Below are 25,434 nucleotides of genomic sequence, written 5' to 3' on the forward strand. Positions count from 1 at the left end.
TAAGGCAACGGGTTTGGTCAGATCATGTACGCAGTTTTATTTTATACCGTTTTTTTTTTTAAATCCCTACCTATTCGTTCGTGGGCTAAGGGGCTATTCTAGTTATCCCCGGACGGGTAGGTGAGCTCACGGGCTTAACCTGGGAGAATTTGCTAACACTAGCCCCTAGCAAGAGCAGTACTTTGCAGAATCTACCACCGTATATCCGCGTAATGGAATATATTCCGTTTGCTATGAAATATATAATCATATTATCATGGTGATTTCATATTGTATTTAATGGTATATATAAATATTTATTGTATGTATATATTTTCATTAATAATGTGTTGTTAATAGTACACCGCAACATACCTGCTGTATTTTTATCTGTCCAGAATGTCGGGTAATAAAACGGTTGTCTGGAAGAGATCGCTTTTAGCGATAAGACCGCCTATTGTACCAACGTATCTGCTTGTTGACTGTTTTCTGATGTTAACTGTGTTTTGGTGTGCAATAAAGTATGTTCTCTCTCTCTCTCTCTCTGTATATATTTTCTTCTTAGAGTCAACGAGTCATTTTATTAACGTGGTTTTTGTTTAATTGTTAATAGTTAATAGTGTAGGTATTACATTCCCCATGAGTACGTATGATTGTAATATTTCACTAAAGGTTAAATTGTGATATACAACAATATGTTATCAAATATCTGTTCTATTCCTAATTCAATATAAAATGAGTTCACCATCCAATATATTTTTTTAAAACAATATAAAAACCGAACCTCGATAAAATACGAAATTCAAATTGTGGTTGAAGTAAATCGGAGCCGGCTCCAGCGCTCGGTGATTGAATTCGAAATTAGAAGTCAAGGGTTGTCTATGGAAATTAAAGTTGCCAGTTACATTGACGTCTGAGGTTTTCAAGGAGAAATGGAAATACAGCTACAAGTCTCTTGGTTTAATTGTTTTTTCAGAATTGGACAAATTTTATTAGTTGTCTCATTCGCACGTCGACATTTGTAATGACAGGGCTCATAGATTAGCTACCGCTTAGCGTAGTTATTTTGTAGAGGCATATACGATAGTTGAAGACCAGAATGCCAAGACAACTGATCTATAGCAAACCAGAGGGCTGCAGAAGCAAGAAGGAGAAAGCCTTGAACAGAGCAGTCTGGAGAGACATACTGGACCAGGCTAAGGCCCACCCTCGGCTGTAAGGCCTAAGATGATGATGATATATGATAGTTTTTCGGTCCTCATAACATAGAAAAAACATATCTTGTATATGTTATATACATATATATAAGGAATTCGTCATAAGGAATGGCGAAGTCTGGTGAAGCACACCATCACCCGAAATGATGACCACGACCACTCTGCTAAGAGTGCATACGACTAAGAAGAATGTTATATATGCCGTATATGCCCTCAAACTGACAACCTGGGGAACATAAAAGTACTGGAGTGGAGATCTCATACTGGACGTCGTAGCGTGAGACAACCAATGAGGTGGATCGAAGAACCGGATAAAATAGCTGGTAAGGACTTGATGTGAACGGCCAGAGACCGACAAGAACAGACCGGCATTTGAAAAGACCTACACTCAGCATTGGGTGCACACGGGTTGAAGAAGGAATATGTTGAACGTATCAAATTTTTTTGCGGTAGAATTTGTTTTATATCAGGTAATATATCATAAATAACACAAAATACCAAAAGTACCCTGCGCTCCATTAATATTAATTTTTGTTATAAAAACCGACAAAAGGTTTGAGAAGCGTACAAAATTATAACAAAACTCGTTGTTGTTATTTTTTCCACGTTGTCTTGATAAAAGAGTTTTCATGTAACGTATGAATACCGCCATTATTATGACGAGAAAAAAATGTGCCGGTTGAAAAACTCGCAGAGTCGCATATAGCACATAATTCATTTTAGTTTGACGATTGTGATGTGAAAACAAATTTCAGATTTTACCGCTAAAATACAGTTACGGTTTTTACCACGGAAGACTAGAAAATTATAATGAAAAGGGTCGTGAAACATTTTGAATTGCTTACATCTATTCTCAGACGGGTTATTCTAAGTTTCACTATAAAACTCGAACTTGAAAGAACCTACAAAAATTGCGTACGACTTAAGCAAACAACTTGATAATATTTTCCGTAAAGAAACTCAACTACAATATAACGGTGAAACAAATAACTTTGTGATCGTTCGTTCTTACCGAAAATACTATTAATAATAAACTTGGTTCTTCCCTATTACCGTTCTCGAGACATGGTAGTATTATTACCGTTTTAGAAATACGCGAATAAAGATAATTGAAATGTGTTCTTAAGCAACACATAACGCAGGGGTCACCAATGACTTTTTTTTACAAATCAATAAGGAAAATGACACTTTTTATAGCGTTACTGAAGTTTGGATTTAAAAAAAAAAATATTGCCCTTGTAGGCAGACGAGCATACGGCCCACCTGATGGTGAGTAGTTACCGTCGTCCATGGACTCCAGCAATGCCAGGGGCAGAGCCAAGTCGTTGTCTACCGACTAGCCTACCTAAAGAGATGCAAGCTGTTGACATTACAGCCTGGAAATATACTTCTTTTTACACATCAATAAGAAAAATGACACTTTTTATTGCGGCCTGAAGTTTGGATTATAATAGATGCAAGCTATTGACATTACACCTTGGAAATATACATCAGTAAGTCGAGAACGAAATTTAATGTTAATAAAGATCATCTTCGAAAATTCTGCTTCGCAATTAATATATATTTACCCAAACACAAAGTAAGAAGTTACAAAGCTTATTTTTGTAGTTCTGCATAATTTATACACAATACACAAACTTTATTCAGAACTTTTTACTGAAAACTTCCGTGTTATGTAGTACAAGTTGCTGTGTTTTCGCGGTCCGCACTAAATGGGTTGGCAGATACGGACCGCGGACCACCATTTGGCGATTCCTGACATAACGGAATGCGAATAATAACATAATATAAGCTTCATAGCTTAAGGTTCTATGGATTACGATACGACTTCACACTTAGCTTTCGACTCTACCACCAAAAAATTTTTTTTTTTTCGAAAATTTCTGTTTTTCCGGTCAACGACTGATAAGCTAGGAAACTCTTGAATGGTTGTAGAATACCAAAAAGAAATGCTCGTGATAGTCAATGACGTAATTGAAATTAAAAAGGGGTGCGCGACAGAGATACCGAGATACTCCCACTGACTTTGACCTATTTAAGATTGTCTATGCTCGGGACACACATAATAAATCGGTTTGTGGAAGTGATGTTATATATTTTTAGTCCGAAAATAATAATTAGATAAAATATTTGAAAACTTATAAAAAAGGCTCCAAAGATGTTTTTTTTTTTTTAAGGGATTTTATGACCTGGTAACTGAGACCTTAACTAGTCATGTCTTATTTTAATTTATATTCATATTTTTATGAAAAATGATATTATGGAGTGAAATGAAATGAAGATGATTAATTTGAGACATTAATCAACTGGGATGAAATGAAATGAGATGATATGGGATGAAATATAATCTCAGTAAAATGGTGGTCATTTACTAAGATCTCAGTGGACTTTTTGGAGGATCCCGAGAAGTTACGTCCAGCGGCTTTGTTTAATTTTCCCACATTTGTGCACTTTCACAGATATTAAACAGTTAATAAACCACCATTATTACACATTTAAACCCGAAGAAACACTAAATAGACAAAATAAAATAAAATCACACAACTTCACTCCTCGCGTTCCCGCCAAAAAGTCCGGCTCCAAAGTTGTGAGTGAAAAATGCACAGATAATATAAAAAAATGAGTTTATGCGTTTCGTTTCACGCTATAAAGATCTTGAACAATGACCTTCCTTATACCCATCTATAAAAATAATTTAAAATAGGTACCGATTTTGATACTGTTTTAGCAAAATCATATTGTGGAATTTTGTCTTCGATGATGATCGATTGACGAGAGAGCTGAAATAATTAATTATTTTAAATTAAATATATTCCGGTCACGAATAATGTTAAAGAGCAATTAGATATTCATCGTAGTTGCAAAATGACAGTACACAGTTTTTCATAAATACTGCATTTCTGAAATAAATTTATTTACCCATAAATTAGTAAAATTCGACAAATACTAATATTATCATGTCGCGCTTTATGAACAAGGTCACTTCGATTTGACGCTTGTGTTATTTAGTAGTAGGTTTGGTTTCAATTTCAAATTATAGTTACGGTTAATGAAATAGTGCTACCACATACAAGAATGTATTTAAGATATCTAAAGTCAATTAATACAATACTGTGCTTGTATAGTATATTTAGTATAAGTAGTCATTGACATCACAAATTTTTCTTTTGGCCTATCTATTTCCCAGTAGCCTCGATGGGCTGCTGACTTTGGCTTTGACTTCGTTGTTGAACGAGCTTACGGGGTTATTCACCGTGAAGGAATTTGCTAATACCTGCCCTAGCAAGAGCAGTGCTTTGCTGAATCTTCCACAGGATCATAATGGCGACCCACAGAGAAGATCCGGCTAGATATGAGGTCTAAATAGGCTTTTTATGAATCCCACGTAAAAAGTAATTTTGAAAGAATATTTTGGATGTCCATTAATCGTTATCCGGGAGACTTAAGGAGTATAAATCTTGTAGAAGGACGTAAAAGCGCCCTATTCGAGCCCCGATCCATCATTACGAAAAGAGGGATGGGATGCTGAGAAATTTGTGGGGAGACGCTGTGGATGGTTGATAATTGCTTTTTATTTTTAACCGACTACAAAAAAGGAGAAAGTTGTCAATTGGACTAGAATTTAATTGACTTCAACTACATAGACGATATTCTTATTTTACTTCGTATTTAGGATGGTCAGTTTTTTTAAATTTTGTATTATCCTAGATACATTTTTGTTTCTGACATCGTATATTGCATTGGAATTTATATTATCAGTCTGTGTGTTTGTACCATGAAGGCTTTCATTTAAGGGGGCACCAAATTTCAAATTCAGTGGAGTCCATTACAATCCATCTCCCGAATTTGTATAATTAGGACCCCGTCTGATTTGTATAATAAAATCTAAGGCACACCTTTGATAAAAACTTTACTGGTACTCCAAAAACGTTGATTACATCCGCCTTCATATAAATTTAATCAAATCTAAATGATCGATGTATATAACGGCGCGTGATATTTCTAGAAAAAGAAAAATATTAAACTTTGATTTGACTTATAATTTATATTGTTATTTTTATGTTATCGTTGGTAAATTATTCTGTTATTGTGGTAGCAATTAATCGTTCTGTATTCAACTAAATGGTAGTTTTCATTAAGAGTAAGGTAACACAGAATGAAGTTGTGTTTATAATGGCGGGCATTCCATTCTCTTGTTGACAGCGGTCGCACGCGGTGGTCATCCACAAACCCATTAGCTCTAAATCGCTAATTATTCTTGTAATCCCTGATTGTTTAAGTGATTTATCCGTCTGTATAATTAAAATAATGAAGAGTCAACATTACAGTTTACATATTTCAACGTTTTCTGCATTACATCGCCTACCATGGATTCCTATGGTGATGAGTTCACGAACCGTCCACCAATGTAACAACAACAACAAAAAAAACTTCGAACAAATATTCCGAAAATTAATAAGAGTATTATTGAACATTGCCATAATGTACAGATTCGTTCTAATATGTCTTACTCTTTCACGCATGTATCTATGTCATCAAAACGAGGCTACGTATATAATGTACAAAAGTAAATAGAGTTATTTTCCCTCTGTAGTCCCAAGGCACCTTAACTTTTCCTTGTAACTTTAATATCGTGATGCAGTCGAGCGAAACGCAAACAAACTTATATCGATACGAAATTACATTTTTGTGAGTAAAATTCCTTAAATAACAATCAAGGTTCAGAGGTTGTTGTAAGCGAAAGTAAACTAAAATTGAATCGGAAATAATTGGTTGAATTAACCCAACGAGAAAACAATATTATTTATTTTGTATTCAAAAAACCATTTGACTTATTGTGAATCTGCAAATTCAAGCTTATGCTTTTTGGTGTGTTGTACAGATAATCTTGAGCATTAATGAGCAATTGAATGTTTAGTTTGATGCCATAGATTGCTGAATGAGCTCACGATCAACTCGGTGTTATTTGGTTACCGAAACCCAGAGACATCTTGTTACATTACGTCAAAGTCTCAATGGTATTGTATTAAAACTTTCCCCTTCAAGCCGGACAGTATAATTGCTCCGTGGTAGAACTAGGTATTATGGTAGTATTTGGTCTATATTTCGCCCTACTCATCTTTTACCTGTATGCTTTTTATAACAAGACACTGTTTCTGCATCGTGGAGTTCATCCATATGTACATAATATGTTACATGCGTATTTTATTGGAAAAATTGTACCGTACCGCGGGATTCGAACACCGGTAAAGTCGCGTCTTATTCTTTAGGTGACTACGACATATTAGGAGATATACCCGTGTCTGAAGACAGCGTCGGAAGACTTCTTCGAAAAAGCGGCGTGACACGATAATCTTTTTATCGTGGCCGCGGCATATTACATACGGTATATACAGACGACCGAATGACACATTCGCTGTTGTCGTAATCGCGTCATTTCGGTTACTCCCAATCCACTTTCGGCTAGGCCTTTAAGCATTCCAAGAACCGGTCGCCGTTCTCATTCGACGTGCAACTTAATCCATAGACACAGCCCACTGAGTTTCTCGCCGACTCTTCTCAGTGGGTCGCGTTTCCGATCTGGTGGTAGATTCAGCGAAGTAAGCACTACTAAGGCTAAGGTTAGCAAATTATCTAAGGTTGAGAGCTCCGTGAGTTCACTTACCTATCGGAGCGTATTTGGAATAACGCCTTAGGCTACGAACGATTAAGTAGGAAAAAACCCCGATAATAATAGACTTTACTACTATAAGAAACTTCTGACCTAAGCTAACTTATAAATCGTCAGATCGAGGCCTGGGAAATGAAGCCGTAAATAACACGCCCTGGTCAAACAAAGGCTGATCTTGCCCTTTCCTGATTTACGGCTTCCCAGGGCACCGCTTAGGAAGCCCATAAAACACGGTTTTTTTTTGGGTAGGACTGAGAAATGTATCTACTGTCTTTAATATCCTGTTGATAATACAGTGCACAGTTTAAAAAGTATAGATACAAGAACCAATGGTTCGTCCAATGTTGGAGAGAAGCAACGGTTCGTCCAATGTTTAATCGAATGTTTGAGGAACTGATGGCTCGTCAAATAATACAGTGCATAGTTAAAAAAGTATCGATACAAGAACCAATGGTTCGTCCAATGTTTGAAGAATCAACGGTTCGTCCAATGTTTGATGAACCAACTGTTCGTCAAATGTTTGCAGTGTACGTAGATGATCTGACCAAACGCATAGAGAACGTACCCTCTGTTGGACCTGAACTGCAGTAAACGGGACTTCAGTCCGCGGCGCGGCAGAAATTTGGGGCCTCCTTGCGTGCTATCATTACACATAAGCTAGTTAGTTTTGTTCTTAATGAATTAGTACTCAGCATATCTCTATGCATATGAACAACAAACGTTGGATCCAAAAAAAAAAAAAATGTAAGCAATGTTTTTCTTTGTCATTCGAGAAAAAAAAAACATTTTGAGTTTGGAACACATACAGGCTCCTAAATTATTATTATCGAAAAAAAACTCCTTTGCCTTATTTTGACTTTTCTCTTAAGCCTAATTCGAATCATTTGAATAAAGTGGAGCTTGTGAATTTATGAGCGAAATTTCATTTCGTGTTATTTCATTATTCACGAAAGAAAGGTTGTTATAAATATCTAAGGAAGAAAGTTTTATGAGTTAATCGAATTAAAATGTGATTAATTTCTAAAGGAAAAAGTTTGATACTTTATTTGGGATACTGCCACAGTGCACTTTCAAAAAATGTTGACGTCATATTACTTTTTTTTAAGGGATTTTATGACCTGGTAACTGAGACCTTTAAGTCATATCTTATTTTAATTTATATTCATATTTGTATGAAAAATGATATTATGGAGTGAAATGAAATGAAGATGATTAATTTGAGACATTAATCAACTGGGACGAAATTAAATGAAATGAAATGGGATGAAATACAATCTCAGTAAAATGGTGGTCATTTACTAAGATTTTTTTCAGTGGACTTTTTGGAGGATCCCGAGAAGTTACGTCCAGCGGCTTTGTTTCATTTTCCCACATTTGTGCACTTTCACAGATATTAAACAGTTAATAAACCACCATTATTACATATTTAAACCCGAAGAAACACTAAATAGACAAAATAAAACAAATCACATAACTTTACTCCTCGCGTTCCCACCAAAAAGTCCGTCATATTACTTTTTACACTTAACCACAGAGAGTACTTTTTTTTTTTAAATAACTATACCAGCTGTGCCATTCTTCAAATTGGATCAAATAGCTGCTACGTGACTGTAAAAGATAGCGTATTGGTACCTAACTTTTCCGCTTCATACTATGTTCCGCCGTTGGTAAATTTACATATAAAAATTCACATTTACATATTCATTGTGATCATTGTAATAATTACAGGAATTGTTCGAAGCAGTGTAAGTATATTGTTATCTACCCAAGTGAAACGAACAAACAATATTCGATTATTTCCAAGTTTTCGTTTAGTTCGCTAACAAAAACGTTTTTTTATAGTTTTTACAACGACGTTTTCATTAATTCATAAATTTAATTGCATTCATTACGGTTTGAAGTGTACATATGCTGTTAGACTGTAAGTCTAATTTCTTTTCTCTAATGTTACATACATACACCAGTCACTGGAAATAAATGAATCGAAAATGTATGAATATGAAGAGTAACATTTTTTCTCGGGCTGTTAGAGCAAAGGGATATCGTGTTTGACGTTTCGTGAAATCGTTTCCCGCCTGTCAATGTGTACGACATGACAGTTCGATATACATAGGATCTTTATCGATGTGTAAACAAATTTAAAAAAAAAAGTTTAGTAAATAGAGTTTTCTCTGACTTCAGAATTTCCGATTAACTTGAAAATATGCAAACGCAACAAGTGCGATCATAAAAACAAATACTTACTTACATAACTTTGTTGTAACATCCTGATCGGTATCAATATAACAAATAATATTAAATTCATTGCTAGTTAGGTTCGCTATTTTAGCGAGTTTTATCAGTTTTTAAACTAGATACTTAAATTTATATTTCATTGTTTTTTCTATTCCCATATCGCTTATCAGAGTGAATTATTGTACGATTAAAATATTCGCATTAATTTAATTAACATGAGATACAGTTGATAACCCATTCCATATAGCTAATTTTACGTAGCAGACAAAAGCTTTAATGGCTTTATTGAAAGTTACACGTATAGGCGTACTCGTCTGGAATCGTCACGCGCATTCCAAAAAGCTTTCCTCCGTTGTATTCCCCGGGGAACACGTGCTTTCCATTACTCCCGAAAGCTCAGCTTGTAAGTTTAAAAACAGCGTTTGTATTCACGATACGTTTTGTACATAGAACGTGTTGTTATGGTTAGAAGAAGACGCAATACTAGTTCCAAACCAGGATTCTACCCGGTCAAAACGAATCTATTGTTTTTAAGCATGGAAAGTTTATTGCTGCGTTGATGTCAAAGTCCCAGTTTTGTTGGCAACAACAACTTTATACATCTCTGTTTATAGAGTACGACTTTTTCCAAACTCAATTACAGGATACCACGTATGCGGCTGAAAATAGACAAGCTTGAAAACACCACGAGAAATTAATCCGTGAAAAGATCTACACTATTAATGTTAATTGTACGAGGAATGTTTCAAGTCGTCAGATTGACTTGATAATTTCCACGCGTTTCATGAACCATTGACAAATTTTTTTTTTTTGGCTTTGGCCTCATATGCCCATGGCCAGAGTATAAAAAATATTAAAATTTTAATTCAACTTGTTATAAAAGCTTTTTTTTTGCTGTTTTTAAACTAATTACTTATGTTTCCTTATAGAATGATAGTATATACGTACATATTTTATAGGTAGGACATTTTTTCGAAACATAAATATTAAATAGTACTGATTTAGCAATTATTTAATTTTTCATTGCGCTTGTAGGCAGACGTACATACAGTCCACCTGATGACGAGGGGCGAGTGGTTACAGAGCCAAGATGTCTGTCGTTAAGTACCTACTCTTTGCACAAATTTATTATTTTCCATTTTTAAGCCGGAAACGGGCGTAAGACGTAAGTTTTAATTATCTGGCTTCAGTGATTAGGGGGACCGGCTTAACGAGAACACTTTTCTTAGTTTAATTACGTCAGGCAATAATTTTGGTTAAGTGATCGTTTGCGGAGGGGGTCGCGGAAGATTTAGTGATATTCTACAGAGGTACTAGCATTATTTTATCCATTTGGGTACCGTCTGGCCCGTAATTAAGGGTAGAGAATAAAATGGATTTTTTTTGAGGTGGTCCGACCAAATAAAGGCGGCGTCTGCCAAGAGTGCAAACAACTAAGAAGAATCATGTAATGTTAGTATGGGACTCCGTTTTCTCAATTGCACGTATTAGACGCTAGCAGCATTTCTCTCTGCGACTCGTATTTTAAGTGCTGTTGGTATAATATTTTTACGAGTCTTATGCACTAATGCACTGGTGGTAGGACCTCTTGTGAGTCCGCGCGGGTGGGTACCACCACCCTGCCTATTTCTGCTGTGAAGCAGTAATGCGTTTCGGTTTGAAGGATGGGACAGCCGTTGTAACTACACTGAGACCTTAGAACTTATATCTCAAGGTGGGTGGCGGCATTTACGTTGTAGATGTCTATGGGCTCCGGTAACCATTTAACACCAGGTGGGCTGTGAACTCGTCCACCCGTCTAAGCAATAAATAAAATAACAAAACTATTTTTACGGTTTGATCTCTACTTTATCGTTCACAGTTTTTTTTATTTGGAACGTTTTGATGACTTTACTGCTTTCATGGTCACAGGCGATTGAAATGTAATCATCGGTATTCCAATATTTTGCGTACTACCGTCTTATGACGATTGATTCGATGGTGCGGTAGTTATCGCCTCCTGTCTCTTACGTCGAGGGTCGTGGGTTCGATTCTCACGTCGGGCCAACATTCGTGTGATGTATAGGTTTGTTTGCTCTTTGCCTGGGTTTTTATTATCTATATATGGATATATTTAAACGTATATAAGTATGTTTGTCAGTCGCTGGTACCCGTGACACAGGTAATCCTTATTTTAGGGACTAATTTTTTTAATTTTTATTTATGTTTTTTTTTCTTCTTTATATTACATGATAGTCATAATAATAAGCCTCAATATAGGCTCAATATAGGCAATATAGGCCTCATAGGGTTCAAAAGCTTAAAGCACTTTGGTAGGCACTTAGAAAGCCGGTAGGAATATTATTTTCTTCCTGCCTATATGTACCGCAAGTGGCTTAAAATATGTTGCAACAACGTCATTGAGATTTCGATTTTTTAAACTATGTTATGAAAATTCAATTAAAATTAATATAAAAATTATATTAAGCAATGATAAATAACGTAAGAACATTTTCCGTACATGTTTGTATAAGTAGGTATCGTGAGCGAACATTTTAATCTGTGATATTTGAGTTACTAAAGACTAATTTTAGATTCAAAATTCAATATTTATTAAAAATTTAAGCACTGTGGCAGTATCTATATCCCTGAATAGAATTATTAAAAAAAATGGTCTTGTGCATTTTAAGAGTCACCTTTGTTATTACGTAATTATTTCTAGACTGAAAATTTAAAAAGATTTAATTAAAATATTAAATACGATAGCTCTTTTAGAATGTATGTTAACACTCTGTAGAGTAACGGGAGTATTTTTACTACCACCAGTTTTTTTTTTGCAGATACATATTTCTAAGCACTTCTCTATTAGGTAAATTGTTTTTAGGTCGCAACATTCAGGAATGCTAAGAAAATAAATAGTAACATAAACAAAAGAACATTCATGAAACACAGTTAAAATAATATTCTAATCGTTTAGTTCGATAATATACTTCCCAGATCGTTGATGCCTCATGAATAATTTGTGAAATCGATTCTTAGCATGAGCCTACAGATATTTATCGTGCACAGAGATGAGCAGAATTTTCAAAAAATAACATTAATTGTTTTAGCTTACTTCCAATTTTGGATTCAGAATAAACGCGATACAAATTTATATGTGGGTAAAATTTAAATTATCCGAATGGATTTATTTAAATATGTATATTATAAACACATACACACACACACATAGCATTTACGCATATGCATAAAACTCTCTTCCTTTTTGTCAATTTTTGTCGATTGGAAAGATTTACAAAAAACCTGTCAAAGAGATGTGATGTACTTACTCGGCGTTGGTCTCCGGAGTAGGCAGGTCCCCTATGGTGGTCAGGGTTAGCGTGGACCAGTACAAAGAGCCGAGGTACTTTCTCGTTAGAGTTGCATAATCTCCCGGACGATAAGGATACACCCAATCACCCTGAAAGAACATATTTAAATTCATTTCTAAGTTTCCTTTTTACCTTCCAAAATAGAGGCACAGAGATCGGATACTGTTTGGACACTAAACATGCCTAACACTCAAACCTTTTATAAGCTCTTTTGGAGAACTACGTACTATAGTGCTCTGTTAGCAAGCAGCATGGAGATCTTCATTGAATGTCTATGAATCTGTTCAGAGTTTTAAACTACATTCAAGTTTTTAGTATAGAAGTGCTTAATTCTTGTCTCTCTGTTTATTCATGAAGAGAAACTATACAAGTAGTTGCTATCTGCAGTACCCATGATGAGGGTACATTCGAGTCCGCAAGGGTACATACAGTCTACTTATGCCTCGGCGTCAAAACTTTCTGACTCAGGGTGGGCATTAGCATCATGCTGTCTCTACGAGTGTCGACGCACGGACATTGAGGTCGAGTGGCACGGCCATTGAGGCCGTTTTTATAAATTAAACAATTATTATACCTATCGTGTTACAGCCCACTCATTCATTTAATAAGCTTTAACACCGATCTATCCTAGAGTAGTCCAGAACAATGGGCTTTCTTCTTCTTCTTTTTTTGCTATTACCCTCTGCTGGGGTGTATGTAAATTTTTCCATTTGAATCGATCTTGAAGGATGGGTTTTAGTCACCACTTAATATTTGATGGCTTAGTTATTTTGTTTAGAGGTTTAAGTTGAAAATTTCATCGGTAAGCTTGACCGTGGTTAGATATATCGGCTTGGCATAAAACTACGAATTTCGTTCAAAGAACAAAACGTTGCCGACCCGAATGTATAGTGGTGGGCTTCGAGAGATATTTTTATCCGACGATTGCAATTTTATGGTTATACCATTATTTAAAACAAAAAGTAAATAAAGACATTTTTTAATTGATTTTTCAATTTACCGCTTTTACGGCACTAGAATGTTTTCATTTTTCAAATTCATACTTATCAGTATTTAAATCATCGTCGATCGATTCAAAATTATCGATTAAAAAAGTAATGACAATGACGGACCAAAGAACAGGGATTGTTTCACCGGTTTCTCCTCTGGACCCTGGTGATCAAACACACTAAAAACATGTTATTCATCCATTTCTAAATATTACTTCAGCCATTAATAAGATTTAAACATAATATTAAACAATATGAAATCAGATGCTTTTATAACATTAATTTTTTTTTAACAATAAATTCAGATCCTTTGGGATAATGTACATAATGAAAACTGTGAAAGTTTTATTATTTACGTCAGCGACTCGTGAAAATTGAGCAATGTACTAAATTAATTCAGCAATGAAATGTTTCGCATCACTATGGGGTTATGAAAGACGGCAATGTCACAGATCATTTGAACGAACGCATAGTGCGGAAGTTGTGGATAACGCATTTGGAACTCTCCGGGGAAGTCTTATCAATTTTATGTGAATTCCTTGCGGGTTTGGACCTTATTGAAGTAGTTCGTTTGGAGTTACATTCTTCCGTTTATATTTTGGAGATTATTAAAAAGTGCTTACGTAATTTTTTCATTTTTTTATTTTATTTATTTAAAAAAGTACTGCCACATCAAAAACATTTAACATTGAAAATAGTTTATTTAATTTATACCCTGATGCATGTGACAATAATGGCGTACATAGCATTGCCAATTCATCGGCTTGAAGATGGAATACAATAATAAAAAAAAACAAAGAATACCTAATGAAAACATACTTTGAAATTCAAATTTAACAAGTAAAACAGTAATGATTGTTGAAATTAAGTTATAATAAAGTCATCGGTGGCTCTGTATTAAAATCACAGATGTGATGTAGGTTTTTTTTTTCTTCTGTGATCTATATTGATATTTGGAAGGGTCTGTGTCTGGAAGAACGAACTGCAGTAATAGACAAGTACAAAAATCAAGTCGTCGTGGCCTAAACGATAAGACGTCCGGTGTATTCGTATATAACGGTGCAACGGTGTTCGAATTCCGTAGGCGGGTGGTACCTACCAATTTTTCTAATGAAATACGTATTCAATTAATGTTCACGATTGACTTCCACGGTGAAAGAATAATATCGTGTAATAAAAATGAAACCGCAAAATTATAATTTGCGTAAGTACTGGTGGTAGGACCTCTTGTGAGTCCGCACGGGTGGGTACCACCACCCTGCCCATTTCTGCCGTGAAGCAGTTATGCGTTTCGGTCTGAAGGGTGGGGCAGCCGCTGTAACTATACTGAGATATTAGAACTTATATTTCAAGGTGGGTGGCGTATTTACGTTGTAGATGTCTATGGGATCCAGTTACCACTTAACACCAGGTGGGCTGTGAGCTCGTCCACCCAACTAAGCAATAAAACAAATCAAGAGGACTTTTACCCAAGAGAATTGAAAGATGGAGGAAATAAGATGATTAATCTGTAAGCGATACTTTCTTTACTCCTCTTCAGATACGACTCTTTATTTTGTGTCGCGAATGTAATTGTTTTTTTTTTTTAAATTGAAAAGTCATTGTATGTATACACAGTAAAAATTATAAAGTATTATTTGTACCAAACAGCCTTTTATGGTTTTTTTTTTTCGTTTAAGTCATGATTGTTATCCGCTCAAAGCGTTCACGACCGGACGAAGCCCGTTCATTATACAAGAGTTCACTATGAAAAAAAAAACACTTTAAAACACAAAAGACATTTCGCGGTAACGTACAAACGACGTCAATTTAAATTATCATAATTTTTTTTTTCGGGCGGGAACATGAAAATGAAGCAAATGCGGTGATCGTTAAACCCTCAGTGTCCGAAATGATTTTAAAAGGCCTTTTTCATATTATGTCTTCTTTTGATTTCATGTTTTGTTGGCTGTCTGTGTTGCCCGCATTTTTTTTATTGCTTAGATGGGTGGACGAGCTTACAGCCCACCTGGTGTTAAGTGGTTACCGGAGCCCATAGACATCTACAACGTAAATGCCGCCACCCACCTTGAGATATGAGTTCTAATGTCTCAGTATAGTTACAGCTACTGACTCACCCTTCAAACCGAAACACATTACTGTTTCACGGCAGAAATAGGCGGGGTGGTGGTACCTACCCGTGCGGAATCACAAGACGTCTTGCCACCAGTGATTACGCAAATTATAATTTTGCGAGTTTGATTTTTATTACACGATGTTATTCCTTCACCGTGGAAGTCAATCGTGAACATTTGTTAAGTACGTATTTCATTAGAAAAATGGATACCCCGTCTGCGGGATTCGAACACCGGTGCATCACATGATACGAATGCACCGGACATCTTATCCTTTAGGCCACGACGACTTAATTATTTTATGATAAAACTAACCCTCCCTATACGGTATTTTGTTCGGTTTTCGCGGGTCTAATCTAAAACTATTACTATTACAGTTAAGTCGTACAGTTTGTCCGTGACCAGGAAAACTGTAAAAAAGCGAAACATCGAAACGTAGAAAATAATGAAATGACAGTAAAAAAAACAAAATGTGTGCAATTCACACGTGGTAGAAGTAAAACCTTCCAAAATTAAAATACAATTATCCTAAACGTCTTAAGTATGTGTAAAATTTTGTCATTAGTACATATTTGTAAAGTAGCGCCCTCTGTGAATTGATATTTTAATTTCACGTATAATCCTAAATTAAAATTCACTACAAGAGCTTTCATACACACGTTAGTATTAAAAAATCCCACAGATGGCGCTGTATTAAATAGTATGTATATTTCTGTCTCATTCTTTGCTGGCTTCATCCTACACATTTTTGTATTTGTGTCTCTTACCTGTCGTTTTTTCCGTTGCATCCGGTTTGAAATCACAACGATTCTAAAGAAGTTTTCACTTCAAAAATCTCACAGATGGCGCTGTATTAAATAGTATGTATATTTCTGTCTCATTCTTTGCTGGCTTCATCCTACACATTTTTGTATTTGTGTCTCTTACCTGTCGTTTTTTCCGTTGCATCCGGTTTGAAATCACAACGATTCTAAAGAAGTTTTCACTTCAAAAATCTCACAGATGGCGCTGTATTAAATAGTATGTATATTTCTGTCTCATTCTTTGCTGGCTTCATCCTACACATTTTTGTATTTGTGTCTCTTACCTGTCGTTTTTTCCGTTGCATCCGGTTTGAAATCACAACGATTCTAAAGAAGTTTTCACTTCAAAAATCTCACAGATGGCGCTGTATTAAATAGTATGTATATTTCTGTCTCATTCTTTGCTGGCTTCATCCTACACATTTTTGTATTTGTGTCTCTTACCTGTCGTTTTTTCCGTTGCATCCGGTTTGAAATCACAACGATTCTAAAGAAGTTTTCACTTCAAAAAAACACGACATTAAACCGTAAAAGTTCTTTTAATTACTTCCCTATCTCTTCAGGTGGCTGTCGTAAATGGCGACCAGGAAGTTCAATAGATACGAAAAAGAATAAACAGTAGGGTACTTATAATAATGTACCAGTTTAATTACTGGTGGTAGGACCTCTTGTGAGTCCGTACGGGTAGGTACCACCGCCCGGCCTATTTCTACCGTGAAGCAGTGACGCGTTTCGGTTTGAAGGGTGAGGTAGCCGTTATAACTGTACTGAGACCTTAGAACTTATATCTCAAGGTGGGTGGCGCATTTCGTTGTGGATGTCTATGGGCTCCAGTAACCACTTAGCATCAGGTGGGCTGTGAGCTCGTCCACCCAGCTAAGGAATAAAAAAATTAAAAAAAAATGCGGTCAAAAATCGTCATTTAAGATAAGACGTATTGTGAGACTTCAGGGGTAGGTCTTGCTGATTCTCGGGCGAATTAGAATATCATGTCGCGCTCCGTGAATCACTAAACGGTGAGTTTGTTCACCTTTTTAGTGATATATTAAAAACTATTGATTTCTCAGATCACCTCAAGATCTCTTTGTCTCGTTTTTAACTTTACATTTTCCGACATTTCAAATACATTACGGTTATCAAAACCTGTGAGTTAACAAATCAATTCCTAAATGCATTCGACATCTGTCATTCTAAAATGTAGCTATCTCGCTCTTTACTCCACCTCTCTCTCTCATCTTTTTCCTAAGTGTTCGGTTAAGTGCGCGCTCATATTAAATAATGCTTATTAATTAATTAAGTGTTTTAATCCGTATATGAAAAATCCTTAAAATGGTGTCAATACTGTATACGACTGACGAGAACCTAAGAAAATACTGTAGTCAACAATCTACACCGTCATTTCTCTAGAAAATTCGAAGAGTTTTCCTGTTTTTATTTATTACTAGCTGACCCGGCAGACTTCGTAGTGCCTCAATCTATAAATAAAAGACCTAAGCTTTTGTATAAAATAAACTTAAAACAAACAAAAGGAATCCGTCTGGCGGGGGACACATCAAAGGAATAACAAAATTGCTATTTTTATTTAATTCCGAGCATTTTCATATTTATCTACCTTTTAAACCTTCTCTGGACTTCCACTAATAATTTAAGACCAAAATTAGCCAAATCGGTCCAGCCGTTCTCGAGTTTTAGCGAGACTAACGAACAGCAATTCATTTTTATATGTAAGTATATAGAAGAAAAAGATTATTTAAAAGTCCTTACCTGGAATCCCTCGGCTTCGGACAGCAAGAAATAGAAGCACCCGAACCAATGCGCCAGGATCAGCAGTATGTGGATGAGGTTGATTACGCGCCAGAAGTTCGGATAGACCGTCCTGGATTCGACCATGTAGTAGCAGCTGACAGCTCTGTAAACCTGGGATGAGAGAGTGGACTAGGTGACGTAATTATTCTTACACCAAAGACCCTTCTCCATTCACTACACTGGTGGTAGGACCTCTTGTGACCCCGCACGGGTAGGCACCACCACCTTGCCTATTTCTACCGTGAAGCAGTAATGCGTTTCGGTTTAAAGGGCGGGGCAGTCGTTGTAACTGTACTGAGACCTTAGAACTTATGTCTCAACTCAAGGTGGGTGGCGCATTTACGTTGTAGATTGGCTCCAGTAACCACTTAACAACAAGTGGACACATTATTGGAGTAACACATTATTGGAGTTTTAGTAAGGATCCCTAATTTAAAAAAAAATGATTATAGCCTATGTCACTCTCGAATAATGTAGCTTCCAAACAGCGTAAGAATTTTTCAAATCGGTTCAGTAGTTTCGGAGCCTATTTAATACAAACAAACTAACAAATCTTTCCTCTTTATAATTATAATATTATATAGTATAGAAGTATAGATGAAACGAGAATTAACTCGAGCATTTAATATAATTTTAACGCTTTGAATGAGAGCCTTCACGAACAATAGAAGAGAGCCGCAGAAATTCGGTCGCTAAATTTAACTTTTAAACGTTATATTGTCAGTGGAACGTTTAGTGGATAGTACTAGAATAGTTCTCAACAATTCGCTATGAGGATTTTGTGGTTACATCCGGTAACATATAAAAATGTATCTTAGCATGTCCATTTTTTTATTGCTTAGATAGGTGGACGAGCTCACAGCCCACCTGGTGTTAAGTGGTTACTGGAGCCCATAGACATCTACAACGTAAATGCGCCACCCACCTTGAGATATAAATTCTAAGGTCTCAGTATAGTTACAACGGCTGCCCCGCCCTTCAAACCGAAACGCATTACTGCTTTACGGCAGAAATAGGCAAGGTGGTGGTACCTACCCGCGCGGACTCACAAGAGGTCCTACCACCAGTAGTTTGTTCCTTCTTGGTATATTTTTCGGTGCATTTTTGTTTGGTTAATTTGATAATTTGTATAACCGCGGTCTATATACTCTAGAATAGTTTTCCCAATAGTACCGTTAATACGATAGGGGAATATTTACAAGAAAGTAATATTTTAGTCATAGCGATAATTACAGGGAAACCACATTCCGTTTCATTAGTAGGTAATGCATAAAATTACAGAATTAATTTGTAGAAAAATAATGTGTGTTAGCTTGTGCATACCTTTGTCTAAAATATTAAATAATCGAAGACACATTACGGTTTGATTTATTGTGTATTTAGGTAAATGTACTAATCGACGTACTCTTCTCAACTGCATTCAAGCACATTGTGGCTTTCAAGCTAATTACAGACCACCATTCAACGACCGTCTGGTGTAGTGGTAAGTGACATGGTCACTACACAAGGGGTCGCGGGTTCGAATCCCGCCAAGGAAAGATATTTGTATGATAAATATAAATGTCTTTTCCAGGTTATGGATGTATATTAAATATATGTATGTGTATAATAAAAATCTTACATTTATTTCCGTTATATGGTACCTGTAACACAGGTTCTTTACGAACTTATCACGGGACCAGTTAACGTGGCGTGATTGTTAGTAAATATTTATTTATTTATTACCATTTTCGATTTAAATGAAAAGACCGGTTCACATTTTGCAATACGCAGTTTTTTCCCTACCTGAGCTTATAGCCTTGAGAGGCTATGTCAGCGTAACCCTAACGTGTGAGTGAGCTCTCGGGGCTCAAACCAGGAGGAGTTCCTAATACTGACCCTAATAAGAGCAGTGCTTCGCAGAATCTACCACCGGATCGGTAACGCGATCCACTGAGAAGATCCGGCGAGAAACTCAGTGGGCTGTGTCTATGGGTTAATTCGCTCGCCGAGCCCTTCGTCGCAAGCGACGGGTTCGATGAGGACGGTGACCGGTGCTTGAGGTACCTAAAAGCACCGTTAATGGATCGGGAGGATCCGTAATGACGTGTATTGGGCGACGTCGACTATTTACCATTCGGTCTACAGGATCGGGTATGTAGTTTCCAGCGGCCACGACAAGAGGGTTTTCATGTCGTGCCGCCTTCTCAGTGGCGCAGATTCGCAGTAATGACGGACAACGACTATGGACTACACGACGAGAATGCAGCCACCTATTTCGAGACCCACTCTAACCGGCGCCATCTAGGCGGGCTTCGGACAGTCTGCCGACCGAGAGGGCTGGTGGTCGTGGCGCCGACGACCGCCAGTCCGGCGTCCCGAGGGGGAGGGTGATGGGAGAGATGTGCTCCGCACTAAACGCTTCACTTTCCCCCCTTTGCCTTGTCATGAGTTCTGTCTCATGCGAGGTTTGGACGTTGGTTGTTGAGCGACAGGAGGTTTTAGTCAGTTCGACTCTGACATACCCCGCCCAGTATCTCCAGAAAAAGGCGGAAGTCCGGCGATTTCCACCTGAACAAAAAAAAAAAACCTATTTCGAGATAATATGTCAGAATTCTTATTACATATGTATTTAAGTGTCATTATTTCTGATTTTGTTTAACACGTTGAATGCCATTGTAGGTCATCGGTGCCCTACGCGGCGCACTGAAGTAATTATGTCGATTTCGCTCTTCGATCTTCTTACTTAAGCGCCGGAATACCTAGTAAACTATGGGAAAGAGGAATTGACGAATTCGATGATACTGAGAATGAATCTATTTATTTTTAAGAAACTTATAAGACTAGTGCGCGCGGAACTAGTAGGCCGCGCCTTAGGAGGCGCAGGATGAGGGGGCGGGTTGCCTACTGCTCGTAACACACATGAGATTAAACAGTGATGACTAAATAAATAAATAAATGAATAAATGAAATAATAAATAAATAAAAAACAATTGAACTTTTAGAAGTTTATATTGTACCTATCTAATTATATTGTAATTAATAGTAAAATAAACATAAAACAAATTAAGTTTATGAAAATATTCTGACATATTTTAATGATATATGAAATTATTTAATTAATATATACTTATATGATATCCTCTGAATCACTTGATTCTGAGCTCTCTGAACTTGATTCAGAATCATCTTGTAAGTTTCTAATGATTTCGTCCATCATAGTTTCAAAACTCATAACAGTAATGACAGCAAGCGCCCCCGCCTCTCCACCCCACCGCTCATATACCTAAGGCGCGGCCAACTAGTTCCGCGCGCACAATAAAACTTATTATATTATTTTAGTTATTATTAACAAACAAAGTAAGCCAAAGTTAGGCAATCCAGGCGCTTAGTAACAGAAATCGACATAATTACTTCAGTGCGCCGCGTAGGACACCGGTGACCTACAAGTCAATGTGTTAAGATCCTTCCCGAACTTTGTATAGCGCAAATTTTTTTTCATTTTTATTGCTCTTGTGGGCAGACAAGCATACGGCCCACTTGAAGGTGAGCGTTTATCGTCGCCCATGGACATCAGCAATGCCAGGGGAAGAGCCAAGCCGCTGCCTACCGTTAAGTATTCTCCACAAGCCTCGTTTGAAGAAGGCGGGCAGCGGCTTGGCTTTAACTGTGGCATGGCTGACGTCAACAACCAATCGTCATCAAACGGACCATATGCTCGTCTGTCTTTAAAAGAGATAAAAAGTGTAACTTAAGCTTCGATTTGAATATCTAGAAATTGTCTTGTTAGACTAAAAAAACTGCACTGAGATTTCAGAAGTCAAAAGATCTGTTCGAATAACTTTCATGTTTTGTCATTACGTTTGTGAATCAACTCGTTTGAAATCAGATCCGCTTGAGTCCTCAAAGAGATCGGACTACACTATTACGCGATCCTTAAAATGCTCAGTACATTTCGACGTGTTTATGTCAAAGATATAGCTATACAACGTAGCTTAATGATGCAGATATTCGAAAGTACAAAAGTAGAAAAACATATATTCTTTTTAAGCTATTGCATAGATTTTAACGCGGGCCCTGAGCGCGGCGACCGAATCATCAAATTCCGTAACGAAAAAAACCTTACACCCCTCACTCCGCCTACCATGTAGCTAGCGTTGAACACATTCACACGTTGCGCTTGTGTAGTGTTTGTGAATAAGCGCGTGGCGTGACGTGACATTGCATGCGCATCATGAAAAGTCTGCCCATCTCTCTCTCACGCGGTCTAGCTTATGAGCGTGAAGGGGACAGTTAAGGTTTTGCTTTTATTAATGTTTAATATAGCGTGGTCTTATTTTATTATTGTTTTAATATTAAATTATCATTGTCTAATTATAATTGCATAAGTTGATAAAAAATGCTATGCAATAGCTTTACCGCGGCAGTTCCCGAGTGCCACACGTTTTTTTTTAAATTACACGCTAGGTCAAAACTATACAGTTTATTTTATAGGTATTGTATTAGTTTATTTTTGCTCTAATTATTTTCTAATTAGTTCTATTAGTACAACTGTTGATTCAAAATTTGAAAATACCACTTTTTATACTTTACGTAATCGTAAACAATAGTTATAAATAATCTAAATCTGTGTGAAAGCCAACAATATATGATTATATTATTTCTATTATTAATAAACATATTTTAGGGTAATTATGTGGACGATATGCTAATTTAAAGAAAGTCTGGCGAATTCCTGCACGCCTCCACAACAAAAGATATCTAAAGCTTTAAAGTTGGACAAAAAAAAACAATTTTATACATGACTAATACACAAAACCCAAGTCGTTTAGATTCTCGCTTCGAGCATACGAAAGTAAACGAAATGCTCCTTGTAAGATTCTAATCGAATTGATTAAGAAAGATCGCTAGAGACCTCGCCACAAAGGGGAGAAACGTCAAGTGCACATTGCTAATAGCGAAGCCTAATAGATATTTCTTCGAAGGAAATTCTGAGCGAATTAAAAAGCATTTAAATTTCATAGAACTATTTGAAGCCGAAACAAATGTTCGTTTCAATATAATTTTGTAATTTTTTAATAATATGTACTTTTAGGTTATTAAAATAATATTTTGTGTAAATTTTTGTAAATAAAGTTTATATATCTACTATATTTTGTGATTGTTGAAATAATACTCCGGAATCAAATATGTAACGGTTTTAATGCAAATAGTAAAAAGAAGAAACACACTTTTATAAAGCAAAGACGGTGGCATCACACATGAGCAAAATGTGAACCATTTTGACATTACAGATAATATAAATTATTTTTACACAAGGGGGTCGCGGGTTCGAATCCCGCCAAAAGAAGATATTTGTATGATAAATATAAATGTCTTTTCCAGGGTTATGGATGTATATTAAATATTAAATATATGTATGTGTATAATAAAAATCTTACATTTATTTCCGTTATCTGGTACCTGTAACACAAGTTCTTTACGAACTTATCACGGGACCAGTTAATGTGGCGTGATTTTTATTAAAATATTTATTTATTATATATTTATTTATTTATTACATCGACCGCGAAAACTATAAAATATTGGAAACCTCAGAAACAATAAAATAATAATGATAACGTAGTAACGAAGGAGTAATAACAGAAAACGGCAGATTCAACTGTTGTTTTAATTAGACTAACCAGGTTGTATAAGTAAGGCTTTGTTTATGTTTACAATAGGTGTTCTGTTTGAGTGAAAACAAAAGTTTTGTTTACTTATTGTGATCTGATTTAATTAGTTTGGGATATAATCCTTGGAAGTACTGACTTTGTTTGCAGACAGATCTTACAGGCGAGTTCGTTCTTGTCTGTGTAATTGCTTGCTTTAAGTTTAAAAATTAAAGCCCTTGTAGCAAGCTATTTCTAACATAATGTGATTCTAGACAAAATCATGTTCCAGATTTTCCCTCAACTCTTTGTCTTGGGTTACCCTCACTTCACCTTATCTAAGCAGCGACTATTGGATACATTTTTTATCTACTCTTGAAAGTCCCTGTTTATATGTCGTAAATCCTCAATATTGTTTCTGAATTTTCATGCCTGTTGGTTACGCTGTATTTACTGCTTGGAATTTTGTTATAGGCATCAACGGGGAAAATTATGTGCACTGATTTATTGATCGGAAATAGATAGATATAGTCATGGGCACTAACTGCTGCCCCTCCGAGTCAGTTGATATAGGCCAGGAAATAGAACGGGTTCACTTAGGTTGATTATATGGTAATTTTTTTTTTAAATTATATAGTCTTATCGTTACGGTGAAACCTAAATCTTAAGGATTGTTAGTCTTTCCGTGAACAATGATACTGTAAATGCTACACACGCTAACTAAGCTAAGCGCAGAGCTTTGACTGTCGCTAGTTGTGTGATAAATATGCTTGACCACTGGAGTGCAACCTATCGCCACTTAATTGTAGATGTAGTATCTGAGGCTTCGTTCAAGTAAATTTTAGAAAAATACTTAATACACTTTTTTTCTAAGCCTTGACACCTGGTATACGAAATTTGACGATTTTTGATTGAGCAGTTCGGTGTGAAAGCTTAACGCAACCAATTAAATTTTGTTTACGAGTATACTATGCACAGCACGGATCATAGAGGTATTGCATTTTATTATTCTAAAAAAAATTGAAATTGTCATGTCGAAATGTCAAGATATCAATTTGGCACTATGCCAATTCACCTTGAGGAATCGGGGGAAGCGGATGATTGGGTTGGTGCCGATCTTCAACTGGAACAGATCCAAGGGTATCAGAGCTGCGATGTCCAGAAGGAACGGGCGCGAGGCCAGGTAGTGCTTGGCTAGCTTCAGAGAATCATACACCTGTAAATGATTTTCTAGTACAATTCCAAGGATCTTTCGTAATCATAGTTCTATCTGGATGGTTGCTTATCAAAATATACAGGATGGCATATCCATGAGTTACTGTCGCTGTTTACCTAGTAGAATTCATCCCAGTTTCACATTATTTTCCAACTTATCATTACTTCCCATCCTCCATTGATGCTAGTAAAGGCTTGACTTTACCAAAGAAAGATGATTTAAAAAAAAAAAAAATTCTACGAACAGTAACAATGTCGAAAAACACAAAGTTATTTTTCTTTGATTCAACTGTGAATTTACGGTACTAATCATCTGGTATGATATCACAGTGCCGTCAGCTGTTTTATACTTCAAACAGAAACTGCGTTGCAGCAGAATTAGTCAGGGTGGGAATGGCGGTCAAAAACAATAAACAATCCAAAAG

General features: G+C 36.2%; 1 protein-coding gene across 16 annotated transcripts in view; it reads right to left on the bottom strand.

Annotated features, from left to right (window-relative positions):
- Cngl (Cyclic nucleotide-gated ion channel-like) overlaps positions 1 to 25,434 on the bottom strand; it is a 205,462-nt gene that overhangs the window by 22,623 nt on the left and 157,405 nt on the right. For 14 of the 16 annotated variants that reach the window (XM_089733633.1, XM_089733632.1, XM_089733641.1 and 11 more), the window contains 4 exons: positions 24,870 to 25,010; positions 18,123 to 18,275; positions 12,411 to 12,541; positions 7,433 to 7,507 (listed from right to left, as the gene is read on the bottom strand). In XM_089733633.1, coding sequence (XP_089589759.1) covers positions 7,433 to 7,507; positions 12,411 to 12,541; positions 18,123 to 18,275; positions 24,870 to 25,010 — 500 coding nt within the window. The remainder of the gene's footprint in view (positions 1 to 7,432; positions 7,508 to 12,410; positions 12,542 to 18,122; positions 18,276 to 24,869; positions 25,011 to 25,434) is intronic. The other 2 variants (XM_089733634.1, XM_089733643.1) reach the window with 1 other exon arrangement.

This window comes from Bombyx mandarina, chromosome 16 (assembly GCF_030267445.1).
Source record: "Bombyx mandarina strain Sakado chromosome 16, ASM3026744v2".
Lineage (NCBI taxonomy): Eukaryota > Metazoa > Arthropoda > Insecta > Lepidoptera > Bombycidae > Bombyx > Bombyx mandarina.